The sequence below is a fragment of the Urocitellus parryii genome, chromosome 7 (assembly GCF_045843805.1).
Source record: "Urocitellus parryii isolate mUroPar1 chromosome 7, mUroPar1.hap1, whole genome shotgun sequence".
Taxonomy (NCBI): domain Eukaryota; kingdom Metazoa; phylum Chordata; class Mammalia; order Rodentia; family Sciuridae; genus Urocitellus; species Urocitellus parryii.
The window spans coordinates 172978582-173000549 of NC_135537.1; the positions used below are offsets into that span (position 1 = coordinate 172978582).

The 21968-nt window shown below is 37.6% G+C and overlaps 1 protein-coding gene and 1 long non-coding RNA gene across 2 annotated transcripts in view; one reads left to right on the forward strand and one right to left on the reverse strand.

The window, feature by feature from the left end:
• The window catches only part of LOC113176924 (ABC-type organic anion transporter ABCA8-like), a 58826-nt gene that overhangs the window by 16689 nt on the left and 20169 nt on the right, over positions 1–21968 (reverse strand). Inside the window, 9 exon segments of the mRNA XM_077801422.1 lie at positions 4474–4581; positions 6653–6790; positions 7540–7673; positions 8743–8909; positions 10123–10321; positions 15219–15338; positions 16831–16970; positions 20080–20170; positions 21517–21655. Coding sequence (XP_077657548.1) covers positions 4474–4581; positions 6653–6790; positions 7540–7673; positions 8743–8909; positions 10123–10321; positions 15219–15338; positions 16831–16970; positions 20080–20170; positions 21517–21655 — 1236 coding nt within the window.
• LOC144256289 (uncharacterized) lies at positions 3894–8821 on the forward strand. The gene is made up of 3 exons (XR_013344063.1): positions 3894–4037; positions 8074–8259; positions 8672–8821. It is a non-coding gene; the product is annotated as an uncharacterized LOC144256289 (long non-coding RNA).

Genomic DNA, 21968 nt, shown 5'->3' on the forward strand with positions numbered 1-21968 from the left:
ATGAAGGACACTAATATGGAACACGACAAAGACCTCAGAATAACCGAGGCTAGAGGGCTGCGTGGACGATGGGTGACCTCGTGGCTCAGAGGGCAGGGGGAGGTGGAGTCCACCTGTCTCAGCCGCTTGCTTCCCACCAGGGACTCCTGTTCTGTCTCTCTGTGAAGTTATGCTTAGGTAATATGCATTATTATTATGCTTAGGTAGGATGCAGTATTAAACTACCACAGTTTTCAAACACCCAGAAAACATTCATAATTAAATGTGGCTTGATTAATTACATATACCATATAAGACATTCCCATGTAATATATAATAGTATTAGGATGTTAATTATACATTATACCTAGTAGTATATAATACATATATAATTTTTTTTGTAACATATAATGTATACAGCAATATATAATTTCAATATAAATATATAATTACTGTGGACACTGTATTAATTATAAAGTTTATAAAATTCTTATATCATATATTGGGTATAAGTTATGTAATTAATATTATTAAGCTATCACCATGTTAATTATCACATATTATTAGTATTGTTACATATCATACATAATTAAATATATTTTAATTATACATTGTGTATAGTATGCATGCTATATACCATTAAATATAATATGCATGCTGTACACCATTAAATATAGTATTGTATTTTATATACTTTATACATTTCATATAGAAGTATATGATCACATATGTCACATGTAATTATAGGTATATAATTGCTTTATGCTTTCATCTGAATAAAAGAAGTTAGGGTGGTTCTGTCATAGTCCACATTCACACACTCACTACCCATCCAAATATGTATGTATATGTTCATAAAAGAGAATCATAAATATAAATGTAATCTGTATTTCTGGTCATTCTCTGAAAAAACACATAAAATTATTTATTTTAAAACTACATGTCAATTGATGTGATTTTAGCACACTTATACATTGAACTATTCTAGTAATGTGGAATCATTTTTTTTTTTCATTTTAAAAAACATCTAAATTCAGGTGTTGGTGGGCTCTGATTAGTTAGGTGATGCTCCTAACTAATTTGTAATGTGACCTGAAAATTCATATCAAAGTTTCCCAACATCACACAGGTCCATTCAGGTGGGAGAATGGACCAGGACTTGGTGATTGACTAGATACACTGGGACGAGAGGAAGGAAGGATCACCTTGGGTTGCTGGGAGGGTGACAGAACACCTGGTACTTCTGTTGAAGAACACAGAAAATAGGAAGGGGTGATGTGTTTAAGGAAATCCCAAATTCCGTTTTGCAAGCATGAAATTTGAGACTTCTCTGATACTTAAAAAGGAAATGCTGAGAGGGAATCTAGAGTCACATTGAAGGTCAAAATAGAGGTCAAATTAGAGATGGTTCATGGAGTCCAATCTGTGAGTGAGCAGCAGGGAGGGAGGATTCGAAACCCTAGTGGTAGGTGAGCTTAGCTGGGAGACAATAGCATTGATCATGAGAAGGATGCCCCGAGCTGAGAGCTGAGGATTTCCCAACTTATACAGAGGGGTAAAAACCTCCGAAGAAACAGAGAAATGACAGACAAGGTCTTAGGATAAAGACGGTGAAATTGTGGTACAGCCAAAGAAAATTCGTTCTGGCAGTTTCCTTAGGAGAAGTCTTAAAGTCTGGACAACATTAACTCCAGAGTGACTGACTGCTCTCTCACACCTGGGAACAGCATCTCTTAGGATTCCTGCAGATTCTGCCCTTGAAAGGGAACAGAACATGGGGCGTGTTCTCTTCTCCTGGGCAACAGAACTAGTTTGGGAGAGGCAGGAAGTGAAGCAGAGGAAGGAGAGGAAACAGGGATCCTTCTGCAAGGTCTCATGGATTTTATATAATAGAGTAACAAAAATGGAATGTTAAAATATATTCTATGGCAATCTGTGACTAAACTAATGAGCGTTAGCCTGAGATGGTCATATAAACGTGCCACCCTATGACTGCCCTTCAAGACTTGACTACTGAATCAGAATCTTCATTTTAGCAGGATGCTCGGGTGATTTGTAGACACATAAACCATTCATTTGGGTGAATGAAAAACTGTGAATCAGAATTTACAAATTGTCAGCTCAACACTGGAGTTTAACTTTCTACATTCTGACTTTTCCAATGTGTCATTTCCTCCTACTTCAACACTGACTTTCCAGTTAACTTTTTTGAAGTATAGTTTTTAAACAAGAATAAGTACCCATAATAAATATGCAGCTGCATGAGGCTTGATGAATGCATATATTCATTCACCACAACCATCAAGGCCTGGAGCATTTCCACTGTTCTCCCAAATTTCTTGTGCTCCTTTCAAAAGCCTTTATTACTGGTTACAAAAAAAAACCCCAAACAAAGCAAAAACCAACCAACCAAACAAAAAACCCACAAACATGCCTTTAGTCACTATAGGTTAAATGAAATTTCACTTAAATGAAATCCTTTAGTATTTTCTCTTTTGCGTCTGTCTTCATTCTTGGTTCTGAGATTCCTCCACACCAATGGATTTATTATTTTCTCTTCTTTTACATTGCTGAGTAATATTCTATCATATGGCCATACCAGAATTTACCAGTTCACATCTTGATGGAACAGTTGTGTTTTTTAAAGTTGTTGACTAGTATGAATAAAGCTTCTGTTCAAGTCAATGTGATTTTCTTTTTTTTCTTTTTTCTTTTTTTTCCAGTACTGGGGGATTGAACCCAGGAGCTCTTAGCCACTGAGCCACATCCTCCTAGCCCCTTTGATATTTTATTTTGAGACAGGATCTCACTAAGTTGCTGAGTGTGGCTTTGAACTTGTGATTCTCCTGCTTCAGTCTCCCAAGCTCTGGGATTACAGGTGTACACCAACACACCTGGCTTTTATTTCTTGAATACTCAGGAGAAGAGTTGCGGACTTGCAGCAGGAGGTGTATTTTTAACTTTACAAGAAACAGTCAAATTGCTTTGCAAAGTGATGGTCACCACCTGTGCGTGAGAGGTACTAGTTTCACCACTCCTCAAAAACTTGATTTCGCCACTCATTTCAACAATATTCATATTATGTAGGAGTATCTTGTTGGGGTAACTTTCTCATGACTCATGGTTTTAGCTATCATTTCATGGCACTATTTTCCATCTGTCTGTCTTTGGTGAAATATCTGTTTAAATATTTTGCCCATTTTTAAAATTGACTTATGTTCACTAATGAGGTATGAGTTCATTATGTAGTTTTGATAAAATCTTTTGTCAGATACATAAATTGTGTGGATATTTTTCTATCAACCTGTGACTTGACTTTTTTTTTTTCTTATTGGTGTTTACAAGAAGAAGAAGCTACTTTTACTTTGATGAAGTTCAAGATTATCTTTTTTTTCCTTTTATAGTCTATAGTACCTCTTTCTCATCTAAGAAATATTTGCCTACCACAAGGTCTATGATTCACTGCAAATTAATTTTGTGTCTGGTGTGAGGTTTGTGCTAAGATCACTTTTTTTTTTTCATAATGGTATCAAGCTGTCCCATCCCAATTTGCTAAAAAGTCTAGCCTTAACCCCGAGGGAGATAGGGAACAGCTTAAGCAGCCAGGACAAGAAGATGAGTAAGGAGGTCTGGGCCAGGGCCAGAACAAAGGAACATGGAGAGGGTCTTCCAAGGAGGCCAACTTCCTGCTTGACAAAAGTGCGTGTGGACACAAGCTGGGGACCCAATCAGACAGACACTTCTGTACTTGTGTCCCTAAGCATGGGATCCAATAGAAAAACTAAAACAGACACATAGACAGAGGGGGCACCAATGAATGACAGCGAGGGGCATGTGGACAGGGGAGGAGACAAGGAGGAAATTCCAGAGACCATGAAAAGAACAACCCAAATCTCCCCAACTAGACTCCTGGCTCAGGGGCCCCTTCTCCCTGCAGAAGTCTGTCTGCAGCTTTTGCAATAAACCTGCCGCTTGCTTGCTATCTCTGTGTCCTGTTCTTCAATTCTTTGCTCAACGGAGACAATAAACCCAACACCCCTAGAGGGTAACAGCCTAAGGTGAGCTTCTGGGCAGTTTACTGAAATCAGCCGATGATACTATATGTGTGCATTTATTTTTGAAATGATTATTCCATTTCAGATACCTGTGAGATTATTCTTAATTAACACAACCTGTTCTTAATGACTGTAACTTTGTAATGAGACTTAAAAGCACAAATGTTCTAACTTTTGTTTATTCTTTTCCAAAGTTATTTTGTCTATTCAAGTTTCTTTGTATATCTTTAGAAATTTTAGAATCATTCTCTATTATCCATTTATTTATATATACTTATATTTCCACTTATGAAACTTCCTGTTATTTTAATTTAGTAGAATTTATGCCTGAATTGAATGCTCAATTATATATGCATAAGTATCTTCATGGAAAATCTTATATTACCATTATCTGCTCAAATTAAACAATTTAGTGGAAAATTTCATTACTCATTGTTACCTTGTAATCATCAATGCTGCCCATGGCTATGTAAGGAGGGCAGCTGGATGCCAAAACCAGCCAGAATAAGGTGTATCCCAGGATTTCAAATGGATTATCCCATATTCTCTGGAAAAGCAAAGAGCACAGTGAACTGAAGTAGGGATTTCTAAGTTCATTTTCTGCAATAAAATTTCAAAACATTAATCAATTTTATGGAATCCTGCTGCAGGTTCCTATTGAGATTCTCAGTCCTTTCATTATTATTCTAGCTTTGAAGCTTCACTTTTAATCTTTTGACTTTATACTCAAATTTATAGGTAAGGAAATCAATTCAAAGAACATGCACACGTTAATCACATCACACAGTTGGAAAGTAGTAGTGGCAACCCTCTCCTTAACCCTCTCCTTACCTTAGCATTCTAAACTTTATTCTGATGCTAAGTAATAAGTGATAATTCAGAGTCAACACTTGGAATTTTCTAATAGGTCTTATTTAGAATGTGATAGCCTACCTAAATCAAATACCATATTCCTCAGCCAGTGAGAAGTCATCCCAGTAACATCGCGAGACCAGATCAATCTTGGTTGAGGATTCACAAGTAGACGTGAAGTACAGAAGGGGGAGCGAAAGCATGGGAGAAAATTTATTGCTATTCCTGATCGTGACCCTTTTTAAGGACGGAATAACTGCAACCTGTCTTGGAAGTCAGTGCATGTTAGTCTCATGACTCACAGTTGTTGTGTGAGCACTTGACCGAAGGGGGTAATAACCACATCCCAGTTATCTTCAGCTGGGGCCTCAGAAAGACTCTTGCTAACCACAAAATCAACCAGGAGAGTGACATTTACTGTCATGCTCCTGGTGCACACAGAGTGTGGGCCCCTTCAGGCTTCAGTGTGAAACCATTGACTCTGGGTGGGACAGGGCCAAGGCAGTCTGAAACTCCAGGTAGCTCCTACTTTGGGGGCAACGAGAAGGTAAATTTGAACAGCTAATAAAATGAGTTGCTAGAGATAGAGTTTAAAGTAAATCTGTGGGGTACATAAATACAAGATGAACTAGCCAGCTGGTATTGAACTCGTTCTAGTTAAAATAGGATTCCCCTAGAGAGGGAATTTACTAAATTATGGTATCCTGCTTTAAGAAAGTTGAGAAGACCTTCGCAGTCATTAAAGTTTAAATGAACCATCACAGCACACATTCTAAAATTAACTAATGCTCCATGTGTAACTAAAACATTTGGCTTTAATTTTTAAATTCCTTAAGCACCCTTAATGAAAGACATCTTTATTTTCTGAGCACTTAATGAGATGGTATGAGAAGGTGACACAAAATTTTTTGTTGAGCATATGAAAATAATGATGGATATGTGGTTCATTCTATATAAAAATGGGTAAAGGATCAATGTCCATCTATGTTATCATAAAACTCTAGAGTTGTGTGAGATGGAAACAATTTGAGGACCACTTGCATCCATTTGTGTCTTTAACAAATAAGTTATTTAGTGCTTATTATGTTCGACACCTTTTCCTAGGTACAAGATATTGATACACATGTGTTTAAGAAATACACGATCCCTGTATCTCCAAAGGGGTGAAATTATTTATGAAGTAAACAAACCATTATAAGCTGTCATAGTTACTCTGTTTTCCCAACTTAATGGGCTGAGTGCATTCCAATCTCCTGGGCCTTTCTTTAGAAACAGGAAGTTTTTCATCCCGTATTTGGGAAAGCTCGCCTGGTAGGTCTAAGGAAGGCCAAAAGAATGAATACTTTGGACAAGAACCTGGCCTAGTTCTAACATGGACAGTGTGCAGTTCCAGGCTTCACTTTGTCCTGAATTCTTAAAGTTGTGAAAACGTCACCCCTTCTCCCTTCCTACCTGCCATCCTGTCTGCTTTCCTCTGGTACCTCCTTAATTTTTCTGGTTCATTATGTTTTTTTTGCTAGTCACAGTGCCACACAATTTCACTTTTTTTGTGGTTTCATCTTTTTTCTTTGGAACATGTCTTGTTAGTTCTACTTTGCATTTTAAAAACATTTGAAACTCTAAAAAAGTGGATTGAATTTTCCAGAGCTGCAGAAACAGCATGAATCCAAATGTTAATGTGTAACAGTGTGGTTCACTCACCAAGAATTAGATGCCAGCTCTGAAAAGCACGATCTGGGAGGAGAGTCCATAAGAGTTATACTCACCCTCAAAACTGTGCTCCACTCAGTTTGAATATGTGCCGATGGTGTAAGCATTCCACGTAGCCCGTTACTAATAATATCCATGAGAACCGGGAAGCAATTCAGTCTTTTGGTATTGCGCGCAAATAAAAAGTCATATTTCTAAAACACAGACAAGTTTATGAATTAGCAAAGATCTTTGTGGTTTTTTTTCCCCCATAGAAGCCAAAATTTAATACTTTCATTTGAGATCACTTTTCAAAATTTTGGGGTTTTTTTTTCTGTTTTTTTTCTTTTTTTTTTTTTCTCAGTGCTGGGGATAGAGCTCAGGGCCTCACACATGCTAGACAAACACTCTACCACTCAGTCACATTTTCAGCCCCAAGATTATGTTTTTAATGTGATTCCAAATAATTTTTTAAAATTCACAAACACTTTGTAAGCAAAAAACACTGTGGAAATAAAAACAAATACTAGTATAAAAGAAAACATGTATATAGTAAACAAACAAACAAACCAACCAACCATGCATTTGATTTTCAGGACACTAGTGTCTTGCTTAAGGATAGAATCAGGTTTTGGGTGTTTATTGTTTAAGAATGAATCAGAAGTTCCAGATAAATGTATTAGAAAGCCCCTTGAGAGAAACTACAGATTCTTTCACACAAATGTACACTTGACAAGGGGTATTTTTACACTATGAATGTTGCTAATATACACAGTTTGTATTGGTAAATAGTGATAGATATATAAATTTATCACGTATTATACCAAGGAATGCAATTTGCCAAGTAATAAATGAAACAGTACTTGTTTTTCATTTTTGCTTCTTAAATTGGAGACTGGAGTACATTCATATTATGTTAGCTTCCCACACCTTTGGTAAAATTACTAAATGTAGACCAGCATACCTTTTCATTACGAAATACTATTATGGCTCCATTATAAGAAGGGTCATCTATACCATTTCTAGTTCCAGCTGCATCTACTTCCACAGCTATGCTCTGGCGCTCCACGGCATGGACAAACTCATCAATGCTCTCCCCTGAGATGTAATTTAACAGATATTTACAAACTTTAAAAAAATTAATGTCAATTTGTGTAGTTATGTTACAGTGTCTTTTAATGTCACTTACTGTAACATGGACTGTAACATGCCTGCTTCTGTGAATGAAGAATCTATGCATTTCTCAAGGAGTTCACTTTGTATGAATATTTGCTTGTGCTTAGATAATGCACAAATCTTTAAAAATACCACATGGTTTTTGAAATTGTTTTTGTTTTCTCCTAGAATCTTGGAATGGAAGTTTTAGTGACAGATAATTCCTACTAATTAATTAACCATCAAATTTACTAAAGCTCACTTTACTACTGAATAAGAGTAATTAATTAATTACTAATAAATAAGATTATTAATTGGATTTTAAAATGCCTCTTGATAACAGGAAAGCAACCTGTTGAATGGTGATTATATGAAAGACTCTACAGCCATCTCCTCCAGAAGAATGACTAATAACTATAAAAATTACTAAAAAGAAAAACCGAACTAGTAAAAAAAAATCTCTGGAAACTGTCCCAAAGGTATATAGAAAATGAAGAAATATTTATTCAAGCAAATCTGCTAAAATTTGGTAAGAACTCTTTCTGAACAGGTCAGTAAGCACACGAAGAGATGTTCAACACCAGGAGCCTTAGCAAAACACTGATACAATCCACAGAGTATCGCTAGACACTCTGTGATGGGTGGAATAAAAAGACAGGAAACAATGAGTGTCAGCAAGGCTATGCGGAAATTAGAACCCTGTTGTGAATATAAAGTTTTTCACTTTGAAAAATAGTTTGGACATCCTTAAAGTTACATCATCTTGTAATCCAACAATTGTATTCCTAGGATGACCCCCCCCAAAAAAAATGAATACTTATGTTCACACAAAGAATGTACAGATTAACATTTTTAAAAGTAATATTTATATAACTAATTAATGGGGGAAATTATCCATCTGTGATGGGTGACTAATAAAATGTGGTGTCTCCCTCCTACAGAATATTATTTAACAATTTAAGAATAAAGTATTAATCCATGGATCCATACTACATTTGAAACACATCATTACCTGTGTTATTGATGATCAATAATCGAGTGAGAGGGTCCTGTGGCTGTTGTCCAGGAGCCAGGAAGTACAGATGAGGAGACAGTTCCAAAGTGTAACTGTTTTGATGAACTTTCACCAAGATATACTCCAAAAAAAGAGGGAAAAATCCAACCACCAGAATCAACAACCTGTATGGGATAAAACTGCTAATTTGAATCAATGCACGGTTGTTTCCTAATTTTTAGAAGGGTCTGAGCAGATTGCAATGTACTGAGGTCAAGAAATTGTGAAAATTAAACGCAGCTCTCTGCCTCATTTCTTGAGTATTTTGTCCTTTTCCCTCCTAAATTGGAGGGGAGAAACTGTAGATTTATCCTTCCCTTCCCTTGCTCTGGCCATTGGGCAGCCCATACCCCTCCGTGGGATATGTCCTGTCCCTCAGGCTCAGATCCTGCCTGCCTCCCATGCTCCAGAGCGATGCTCTGCCTTCTGCCAGCCATTGCTCAACACCTCGCCCATGACTTTCTTCATGTCCACTCCTCTTCTTATACTTGGGAGTGATGTGATTTCTTTAGTTTCCAGGCTCAAATCTTTAATTATATTTTAGTCTTTATTTTCCTATATTCTCCATTTAGATAAATCGAAATATCTTCTTATACGGCCATTCTGTCTCTTCAAAACCTTTCCCCATCTTTAATTTATAATTACATTTTGTCTGAAGTCAGCAAAATGACGGGCATCTCTTTATACTTCACTCTCTCTAGACTGGTATGTAGTGTTTCCAGTTTAATAGGGAAGGTTTATTCTTAAGTCTTGCTCAAATTCTCATTACTTATTTCTTTAGCAAATATTTACTGAGATTCAATTGTGTCGCAGGCTACCGACCTCCTTATTCCTAAAGCAAAATACAGTGTTCAGAGACATGGCATTGACTGACAGCCGAGGTAAGATGGGTGTTAAGGTACAAAAGGAGATGATATGAGTTTGGGAGCAGGGACTGTGTCTTCTGTGCATAGAGTCGGGAAGGAGAGTGAACTACTTATACCGACTGGAGGGGAAATCTCGATATCTAGGGAAGAATGAGTAGGATAACCGCTAAGATAGGTCCTGGGAAAGAGGACCACTTCCTAACACGTCTGCCACCTTTCATAGTGCAGAATTTGAGTGAGAAGAAATATTACAGGGAAGTTCACAGCATTCCAACTTTTCCTCTAGAATTGTCTCTGGACCTGTTAGTCCCCTAATAGAAAACCACTAGGACCACTGACTAAATAGATATAATACTTTTTCCAGTTTTGTAGACACAGGGAATTAAAAAAAAATTTTCCTCTTATTTTTACCCCTTAGTTATTTTCCTATACATCAGCTAAAGGGAAAACTCTGTGGCACTCTGATACTTACAGTGATAGAAGAGCTTTTCTTTCATGCTTCAACTTTAGCAAACGAACCTTTGCAATTGCACAGATCTGTCGACCCCAGAGAGCCATGCCTTCTACTGTCTTTCTCATCTCCATAAGTGAGGAGAGAATTTGTTCCATCTCAACAAGTCTTTCTGTGTCCCCAGCTCTTTCCCCTTGTGCTTCTCCTAGAATGTTGATACCTGCAAACCACAAAAGAAGCAATTTATTAAATCCCACTTCAGATGTGTAATATTGAGCCTACGGCATGAGCTTGTTTGTCGGTAGTTCAAGTCTTTTCCTGTAGACATAGCCTTCCTGGCTGCTGCCTTGAGCGAGGAAAATATTTATAAGGTTTGTTTTTTGAACAAAAAGAGGAGTGGAAAGAAGCTCTTAGATAATTCAAATGTGCACGGTACATTCGAGAGATGAGATTAAAAATGCAAGGTCTTTTTAGTGCCTAGTGTAATTTGCAAATTTAGTAAAGAAAGCCATATTCTGTGTGTTCACTTAGAGAAGCAAGCTACAGATTGACATGCTACACACAGGGAGTGAACTATGAATGATAAGTTATCCGCCTGGGGGTCAATTATAAATCGTCATTACTGGAGAGATTTAAAATGTGCACAGTGTTTGAGGCTGCACTCTTCTACCCTTTTCACATTCTCTGCTATCTCTAGGTCCCCAGGATGCTGCCCACTGTACAATGCTAAAATAAGCCCAACTCAAAGCCCCAGAAATGCACAGAAAAATTCACACTCTGAAATAAAGATCTTGAACAAGATAGCGGTGAGAAGCACATTAAAAGAATAGTTTTAAATAATAGATATTTGTCATTTTTAATCCATTAACAGATGAGGGCATCATGAAAACTAAAAAGATTAATTTTCATTAAAAGAGAAGCTATTCCATTCATAGGGGAGAAGATTCCTGTGTCTGCATTCATCCCTAGGGACAGGGCAGAAGGAGAGCCCACCAAAGGCATGGACAAAGGGCCAACAGCAGGAAGAAACAAACCCTTATGGTCACATGTGGGCTACCGTACCCATCTAGACCCTTATGGTCACATGTGGGCTACCGTACCCATCTAGAATCACATGGTGCCCAAGTCACAAAATGAGTCCACACTCTCTACCAATTCTTTCCCAAAGGGGCTCTTCACCAAGTGCATGCGAACAGTGCACCAGAGGTAGGGGCAGAAGGAAAAACAGAGAGAGCCACATGGAGGTGCCCAGGGTCTCCTGCAAGACATCATGAAGGCAAGTGGGGCCTCTCTGTGTGAATTACAGCATCCACCCAGAGCCAGCCCACAGAAGGGGTAACTGAGGACCCATGGGCCTCTGCTGGGTACAGCGCTGGCCACTTCAGTGGCCATGCTGAAGTCTGCGTAGAGGGTGGTAAGGTGGAGGGAGAGCTGGGGCAAAGTTTGATTTAAGTGAAGAGGAGGGCTCAGTTCCCAGTGGTCAAATAAACCAATAAATTTTAAAACTGCAATAAAATAGGGTGGCAGGCACAAAGTCAAGGAAATTTCTGCTGCTGGGGGATTTGGTGGTGGTGGTGGGGCTGAGAACAGTCGGGACCCCTGTTCTGAAAAAGGGCAGATGCACTCTTGGAGCTTCATAGCCTAACAGCGATTAAAAAGAGGATGTGAGCTTTTCCCTACTTCCCTACTCTAACTTGGAGGTTGTCAGATTCCAAAAGCTTGGTATATGCCTTGCTCACTCACCCTTAAACATTTTCAGCTTCAAAAACCAGGTGCATCAGCAAAGCCAGTGATAAACAAGCCAAAGGACAAAACTGTTGAGGAGACGCCAAAGTAGGAAGTTCCCGGGCCCTGAACCTGTTATTTGCATGATTTGTCTTCTCTTAAAAGCTACAGGGACTCATCCTTACCACAGGCAAACGCAGCATCATTAGGAGAGAGGTGATTTTGGCTCCAGGACAAGGAAAAACACCTTTAGAAAGCACCCAAAGGCAATTAATATGGCTAAACTCTAACCACCCCTGCAAGCAACCCTTTCCCATGAATAACACTCAGCCTCTTCCTTTGTCAAGAGCCAGCCCCACAATCCTGATTTCCACACTGCTCTCTGGCTCTGCCTCCTTTCTCCGAATTCCCAGCAAAAGCCTCACCTGTGTGTTTGTATCCATGTGATTTGATTTCACTCTCACCCACACTAACTCAGAGATTCCTATAGGTCTGTAGGTCGCAGAGAGATCTGAAGAGTTTCGCATCAATGCTGTAACTCAAGGTCATGCCGAAGGGAAAGATTTGATTTGACCTTCAAATCATGTGGAAGTGGGAAAGGAGGAAAAGCTGTCCAAAAGTCCACATACTTGCCAAATACAGATCAGGTCAATCTAGTGGTCTGTATCAGCATCCTGACAGAAAAAAGAGTCAACTCATTTTCTGGGCATTGCTTTCTTCAGTCTCTACTGTTTTGCTGTGTTATTATTATTTTTTTAATATGTCGATGATATAAGAAAAAATACAAGACATGAGAAGAAGCAGGAAATGTGACCCAGAGGGAAGAGAAGAACAGTCAAAATCATTACTGATGTGGGTCATCAGTGATTGTGGTCCAGATGTTGGGTTTAACACACATGGGTTTAAAAATATTTATGATTTATTCCAGGATCCACTGGAAAATATGAAGGATATCAGTGAGCCAATAAGTAAGTTCAGTAGAGAATCTGAAACTGTTAAAATATGAACAAATGGAAACATTCTGTTGAAAGATGCAGTATCAGGAATAGAGAGTTTAATAGTTGGGCTTCAGAACAGTCTGAACAGAAGACAGCTGTGATTTTGAAGACAGGCAAACCGACATTGTCCAGTTACTTTCCTTTTTATTTTTCAGACATTGTCCAATTTCTAACACAAAGAAAAACAAAGATTGGAAAACCTAACTGGGGAATCTAATGCCTGTGGGGCAGCACCAGATGTCTAAGAATTATTTTTTGCTCAGTATAAATTGCACCCACAGATCCAAAGAATTCAAAAGTCCCAAATAAGAACTGACAGAAGGTGCTGTTTAAGCTGATCATCAATTATACTAGATAAAATATCAGGAGGGAAGAGTTAGGAGCCCAATAGAGATATAATGTATGGGCAAACAAAAGAGAACATTAAAATCGGTTATATTCTCTCTCTCTCTCTCTCTCTCTCTCTCTCTCACTCACTCATTTCTATCAATCAATCATCTATCTGTAGCTCTACAGATAAAGATACTGATTTATAGATATATAAGTCTATGTGACTTGGGTGAGAGTTTAATAATAATAACTGAGAAGCACATATAATTACAACGCATGATAGGAAATATCAAAAAGGAAAAGGGAGGAGATAAGTGTGTTCATTTAGAGGTAGTTGTATTTTGTGTGAACCAGTAGAGCAACGCTGGAGTATAGTATACAGATAAATTTTTCTAGTGATCATGAAAAATAACACACCAAAAAACCCACAGCTAAAAAGGAAATAAAGAAGCAAGTTATTTACTACTAATAAAAAATCATGGCAGGAAGGAATAAAAAAGCAAAGACTAGATGGGACCAATATGATAGATATAACCATAACCATAGCAACAATCACATTAAAAGAAATAAGAAATAAAAGAAAGATCAGGGATGTAGAAGAAGGGGATGGGGGGAGGGAGGAGGGACAGGATAAAGGTAAAACAGCGGAATGAATTTGACTTGACTTTCCAAGGCACATATGTGAGGATACTACAGTGAATCTCACATTATGTGTATCTACAAGACACTAATTTTATAAATAGCATAAACAGGAAGATCAGTAAAATAGAGAAAAGGGAATAGGTGCAAGGGCTTTTTTAAAGTGACCATGTATGACAACCTCTTCTCATCAAATTGAACACATCATTAAAGATGCAAACATTATAAAAGAGATCCCAATAAAATTTTTAGAGTTGAAAATTGTACCAACTGAAAGTGAAAAATTCACCGGCAGAACTTAACATATTTCAGCAAATAGAACAATCCGGTGAACATGACAGAAGAAAAATTGAGATTAGTCAGGGTAAGGAACATAAAGTAAAAGGAACAAAGAAAATGAAGAGTCCCAGAGAAATGTAGGATGTTACCAAGTCACCAATAAACAATGGCAGTGTCTGAAGGAGAGGAGAGGAAGGAAAGAAATGAGGCTAAAAACTTCCCCAAATGGATGAAAAACACTAATTTCCATATCCTAGTGTTATTAGATGTGGAGGAGTCCCCCAAAAGCTTACGTGTGAGACAATGCAAGGTTTGGAGGAGAAATGATTGTGTTATAGCCTTAACCTAATCAGTGGATTGATCCCTGATGGGATTCACTGAGTGGTGACTGGAGGCAGGTGAGGTGTGGCTGGAGGAAGAGGTTCACTGAGTGTGTGGTTATAATGTATATATTTGTGTCTGGCAAGTGGAGGCCTCTCTCTCTCTGCTTTCTGATTATTATGTGAACTGGTTCCCTCTGCCATACCTTGAGTCCTGAAGAATGGAGCCAGCCACTGATGCACTGAGACCTCTGAAACTGTGAGCCCCTAAATAAATCTTTCTCCTCTACAGTTGTTCTGGTTGGGTCTTTCAGTCACAAAAGCAAAAAAAAAAAAAAAAAAAGCTGACTAAAACACCAAGATGCCCAACCTACCCCATGTAGGATAAATGTAAAGCTCTAAAGACATGAACAAGCTGTCCAAAGCTAGTCAGAAAAGAGAATATTGAAAGCAGCAAGAGAAAATGGCTCATAATAACAAGACATCCTCAATAAGTTTAAGAGCTGACTTCTCAGAAACCCTGGAGGCCAGCACACGGCAGAATGATGCACAGAGTGTGCAGACAGGAAGATAAGAAGGTTCTGTCTGAAATTGATCTTGGGATGTGAGGAGGGCAATGACCCTTGGATGCAGGAAAACGAGCTATGCAATCAGTCAAGGCAATATTGACAGAGGACACAGCTCGTCTTTGCATAAGCTTATCTGAGAAATGCGTTAGTCATGGAAACCAACGTTTCGCAATCACATCTTTGGAACAGGGTCTTCTCGAGCTATGAACTGCACTGCATGAGTATTTTCACACAAAATTTTCATGCATTTTATTTACCTGATACATCAAGCGCTGATTTCCCTTCTAGCTTCAGGAACACTTCATTCAAAGTTGTCATGGAAACACCATAATTCTCAATTCCTAGGCCAGGATTGCTATCAAGATCTGTGTAAAGTTCTAAAGAAAACAAACAGAGCAGTGAATCAAAACAGCAAAAGCCATGAGCAAACTAAGGACATCTTTCCAAATTAAATAAAGAAATTATATGAAGTTATGCTTAAGATTTGTCTAAGATTTTTAAAATTAACATTTCATAATAAATAATCTTATTCTTCAATCCATGTATTTTCTATTTCACCCAAATATTACTCTCATGGTCAAATATTAGTTTATATTCATTTATGTTTCTATTATAACATCATTCTAGATTTTTCTGATTTAGTTAATTATGAAATTTTGGACTTCTCAATGCCAATCTTTTTTACTTAAAGATTTTTCCCCCCCCAGATAACAGATACAAATGGGAAACATTCATGCTGTTACCAACAGAAGAGAAAGAACATATTTTTTGAGAATTAGGTAGATGGTTCAAAATCTTCTTCAGTTCTCAAAGCACCTGTCAAAGGACAGAGGATCTAAGTCATTTTAAAATTAGTTTCTGTTTCTGAAAAATAATTCCCGAGTTCTAATAGAGAATGAAGAATCGACTTAGAATTTCTTGGGCTAGTAGGAAAGTATGATAGCAGAAATTCCCTCTAGCAATTTTTGTATCCGTTCCTTCTTTAGTTCATTTACCTAAAAATACTATGGCACCAATCATTGTTCATAAAGCCAAGAGCAATGTCCCTGCCTGCGTGGATTTGAATTATAGTGGGTAATTAAGCTTAAGTAAAAACCCAATTCTAAGACTAGAGTGATTATAGAAGATCCGAGGCTTCATTCTGGAGAGTCCAGTGACAGGAGGATGTTAGAAGCGTCCAGTCTCAGCTGGAATATCTTACATGGAAAGGTAGAAAGGAGATTTGAACTGCTAACAAGTACCATTCTGCCTAAAACTATTATAGACTTTCCCTGTATTTTAATTACTCTTACAATACACTAATTAGCAGTCTACAAACACTTTGCTGAATGCTTCTAAGGAATATTTATGTTATAAAATGTATATTTAAGTGACTTTATGGAATAATTATGTGTCTTTGTTAACCACACGTATGGCAAGGCTAATTGATCCAGCCACTCAATGTCAGCCTTCATGGTCATGGAACAGAAGGATAAACAGAATTAGTAAACGTCTGTCCATTAGCCTGGAAAGCTCAAAGTTACCACAACGGCCTGGCCAAGAGAAATAGTTATATCATGGGGCTAATTAACATAGTTAAGCTAGAGGTTTCAACCATTTGTGTTCATGTACAGTTATGATTACTAGAATGTTCTGCTATATACCACCAGGGGAACAGAATTAAAAGAAGCTCTCTAAAATGCACAAGCATTACTATCAGAATATAATAATATTTCCCACTATAGGCAGTTGTTATTTGACTATTGATTTGATTACATTTAAATATCTGAACAACATCATAAGTTCTCAATGAATGTTAGTTATAAAAGTTACCATTATTTTATTATGAATATTATTTATATACTAATTTCATGTTTCTATAAACATTACCTGGAAAACTATGGGTTGTTTCTAAGGGTAGTGTATAGACAAGCTTTCCTTCACTTTCTGCTGCTAATTTGGCATCAGGGATGTGCTGTTTAACAAGGGATGTTATCTTTTCCTGAGTACATAGTTCATTCAACTGCAAATTGGCGTTAAAAAAAAAGGTATGTTTTTTGACATAGTCTCCAATAGCATGAAAATCAAGTCTAATCTCTATAGGACAAAGAAAACCAGCTAATATCTAATGGAAAAAAACAGGACATAAAAACATTAAATAAGAGGACAAAGATCCCAATCATATAAATGTAATGTGGGAAAGCAAAGATGAAGCTAAACAGAATTACTGGTCATATTACTGAGGGATGGTGCCCGGAGAAGATCAATAGTGATTCAGGTCCTTAAGTGGAGAATAACTACATGGTAGAAATACTAGGAATGCAGCAAAGATCAGGACTAAGCAAGATGGATAATGTTGACATTTATGTTTAACCGAGGAAGTTTAAGTTAGCTAAATAGGATTATCGTACTGGTGTGAAAGAACAAGAGACTTTTGATAGTCATAGATGCCAAACAGGTACAGTTATTGAGTTAATCATTCAATGCAAATTTCTTAGTGTGTGATAAACATCACCCCACTAAGTGCTCAGGGTACAAGGTGAATAAGAAAACATTAGCCAGCACTTATGAAATTATCTAGTCAGGGAGACAGGAAGAAAACAGATAAGTAAACTAATTATCAATAGTAGTAAATGCTATGAAGGAAACTGGGTATAGATAGAAACTAATTATGGATGAATGTGGGCTTGGGGAGCTGGGATCCCCAATTTTAGCTTTCTTTCTAGTGTCAACCCCAAAACTTTGAATAAGAACAAAATATCATTGAGAAGTCTAGCCATTCAAACACACCATACTATTTTCCCATTATAGAAATAAAAATTGAACAATCAAGGTTAGTAAGTATATAGTAGATAATAATATGTCATGATTTTACTTTGAATCTTAGTTTTTGCCATTTGAAAAATCTAATTTAACCTATCTCAGCTGTTTCCTCATTAGTAAAATAGAATAATGATTTCTAACATCTAAGGTTGCTAAGAACTGAAAAATAGGGATGCCAACACTTAGCCCTTAAAAATGGTTGCTGTTTTATTGAGCTAAATGCTTCAGTCAGAATTATTCCGTTTACTCATAAGGCATGCGTGAACTTATAAGAATATGTATTATTCCTAGAAGCAGTGAAACCTACTGAGGGAATTTGCCATGAAATAAAACAAGCTATAAACATTTCCTGGCCCCTTACAAGAACTTGAGCTGGGTGTTCTGGAGGACTTTGTAAGTGGTACACAGTGTCTTTCCTCAGGAGCTTATCCATCGGGAGGCAGGCTTGGCAAACTTTTTCTGAAAATGGCTGGGTAGCAAATAGTTTAGACATTGCCTGAAAAGTCTAGTCATGTGTTTCAACTCTCTGTTGTGTCTCAGGAGCTCTGTAGGCAATATGCAAGAGAATTGCAAGCCTGGGCCAAATCAAAACTTTATTTTCAAAAACAGGAAGGGGGCTGAATTTGGCTCACGGGGCCATAATTTATTAACCTCAGGCTTTGAAGAAGAACATGAAGCAATTATGCAAATTACTGTCCAGAGGCCCATGGAAAGAGTTATGAGTTGGGCAGGGAATCTGACTAGCACCTTTATTTTGAGAGCATGGTATGTCCTCAATATTACACAAGATTCTAAGCAACATCTCATTTATTTTTCTGTAACCTTTACTTATAACCAGAAGTTATTACTCCTAGATTATAAGTTAGAAAACTGAGTTTCAAAAAGTTTACATAACTTCTAAGAAAAGATGCAAACCAAATGCTTCAGGGAATTAAAAACAAAATTGGGACATCACACAAAACAGGAAGATTATCAAAGTGTGCATGAGATATTATCCATATAACTCTTTAGGACTTAAACAGGTGGAAATGGGTTCAACAGCTAGCCTCGAAAAAAAAAAAGTATAGATCATGGTAGGACATGCATAAGGAGCAACGACTATTTCACTTTAACTAAAGGGTATTGAATTGGGTCAGGGTACACGGTATGGGAATCATGACAGACGAGTCACACCAGCATTATTTGGCTACATGGTTTGGATTCTGGTAGGTAAAATTTCTGAAGTTTGTTATGTTTTGTCATTTTATCTTTATTTTCTTTTTTAAGTATAAATGATATAAATCAGAACTAACCAATTAATTTAAAAATTAAAACATGGTCTTGGACACTAGATTTGAAGCTAAACATATTGAGAATCAATTCATGGCTCTACCACACAACAATGTAGTGTTATGGTTTGAACGTGACTCTCAAAGTTCACGGGCTGGAAATAATCCCAGTGCAATGGTGTTGAGATGTGGAAGCTTTGAGAGGTGATTAGGTCATGAGGCTCTCTCTTCATGAATGGATTCATGCCATTATCATAGAGGTGGGTTAGTTATTGTGGGAATGGATTCCTGATAAAATGATGAGTTTACCCCCTACCCTGCCCTGTGTGTGATCTCTTGCCCTTTCTCCTTTTACCATGGGATGATGAAGCAAGAAGGCCTGTGCCAAGTGTGGTCCCTCAACCTTGGACTTCCCAGCCTCCAGAACTGTAGGAAATAAATGTTTATTCTTTATAAATTACCCAGTCTCAGGTACTTTGTTCTAGCAGCACAAAATAGTTAGTCTAAGACACATAGGGAGTATATAATTTTATCTGTAAAGTAAAAGTAATGATGATTCCCATCTCAAAAATAAAAGATTGAAATAAAATAATGTTAAGTATCATCCAAATAAATAACAGCTCTCACATGCTACTATTCAAAACACTAATAATTGAGAAGAATGGAAAGGAGAAGGTCAAGAAAAAGGAGGAAGCACCGAAGGAATTGGAGGCAAGTAGGAAATTATATTAACACCCTGGGTGAGAGATGATTAGAGTATGAAAGAATATATCAGTGAAAAAGTTCCCTTAATAGATGTTTCCATAGACCATGCATTCTGAATATATTTCCTAACACACATTTATCTAAACTTCTGTTGCCATCTTATATTCTCAATCTCAAGCGTCTCCAAAGTCGTCAACTCTCACACGTACATGATTTCTGCACAGATATGTGCCTATGGGTGTGCAAGCACTTGGGTATGATGAATACAGGTCTTCTTGGCATGTTTGTTTCCATCACCATCAAGCCTCTCTTTTACCAAAAGAACCTTCCCTGGTGGCCCTACCTTAGGTGATAACCGATCCCCCACTTTTTCTTCAGAAACAATGAAGAACCCGCACACTTCAGTTTCCCTTTGGAGAGAAACACTTTCCTATCTGAAAAGGAAGAATCAAAGAAGAGAGTTTGATAGGCAGTTTTTTTAAAAATTCTTTTTTTTAATTGATTTTATTTTTTAAATACACGGCAGTGGAAAGCATTACAATTCTTATTACGCATATAGAGCACAATTTTTCATATCTCTGTTGTATATAAAGTATGTTCACACCAATTCTTCATACATGTACTGTGGATAATGATGTCCATCACATTCCACCATCATTGCTAACCCCCTGCCCCCTCTCTTCCCCTCCCACCCCTCTGCCCTACCTGGAGTTTATCATCTTACTCCAGTCAAATGGCAGTTATTATGAAGACAAACAACAATAAGTGTTGGCCAGGATGTAGGGAGAAAGGTACACTCGTACATTGCTGGTGGGACTGCAAATTGGTGCAGCCAATATGGAAAGCAGTATGGAGATTCCTTGGAAAACTGGGAATGGAATCACCATTTGACCCAGCTATCCCTCTCCTCAGTCTATACCCAAAGGATTTAAAAACAGCATATTACAGGGACACAGCCACATCAATGTTTAAAGCAGCACAATTCACAATAGCTAATCTGTGGAACCAACCTAGATGCTCTTCAATAGATGAATAGATAAAAAAGGTGGCATTTGTACACAATGGAATATTACTCAGCAATAAAAGAGAATAAAATCATGGCATTTGCAGATAAATGGATGGAGTGGAGAAGATAATGGTAAGCGAAGTTAGCCCATCCCCAAAAGACAAATACCATCACTGATATAAAGTGACTGACTCATAGTGGGGTAGGGAGGGGGGGCATTGGAGGAATAGATGAATTCCATTTGCTTTTTGAGAAAACGCAGTATGATCTAACTCCAGTTAAGGAGTGTCTATAGTCTGCCCAGAGACAGAGCTAGTAAGGACTCCATAAAGTCCTTACTTTATTTTAATCTAATTTATGTATTTTAGGTCATCTTTGCACCAACTCATCAGGGAGATTCAACTTTGTGGATATACTGTCTATCATAGAGAATCATCATATAACACATTTTGATGGATCAAACATTAAAATTCTTTGGATATTTCAAGTTGATATGTCTCTATTCTGAGAGAATTAATCTCTTAGAATACTGAGTCTACTTACTTCCCTGGAACAGCCCACTCCTACATCATCAAATAATACAAATTTTACAAGATACATAGAAATGGCTAGAGTCGAGGAGATTTGGGCCCAGTTGCATCTCATCCCCAGTGGTACAGATTACCATGGATGGCTAGATTGCCAGTATTAAATAGAGCTGTTCAGAATACCAATCCACATTTCTCAAATACCCTGATGTCTTCATGAGGATATTCAATGAAAACCAGCAATTACCTGCCAGGAGGTCAGCCTCATCCATGAACTGAGTAGTAAAAAGGATCACACGGTCTCTTCTACGCTCTTTCAGGAGGTTCCAAATTCTGTGTCTTGAGAAGGGATCCATTCCAGCACTGGGTTCATCTAATAGGAAAACCTGCAGAGGAGGGAGGTGTGAAGGAGAAGTGTGTGTGTGTGTGTGTGTGTGTGTGTGTGTGTGTGTGTGTTTCTCCTAAGGTGAAGTTTTTCCAGAAAACAATGTAAAGACCATATTATTTATATGCATTTATTTACTTACTTTTTTGCAGTACCGAGGGTGAAACCCAGAGCCTCCTGTATGCCAGGCAAGCACTCTACCACTGGGCTATATCCCCCATCCTTTATTTGTATTTAAAAGGTATTGTGATTAGGATTTTGTTCTTATTTTGAATATTTTATTATAAATATTTCATCAAACACGTCCTTTTCCA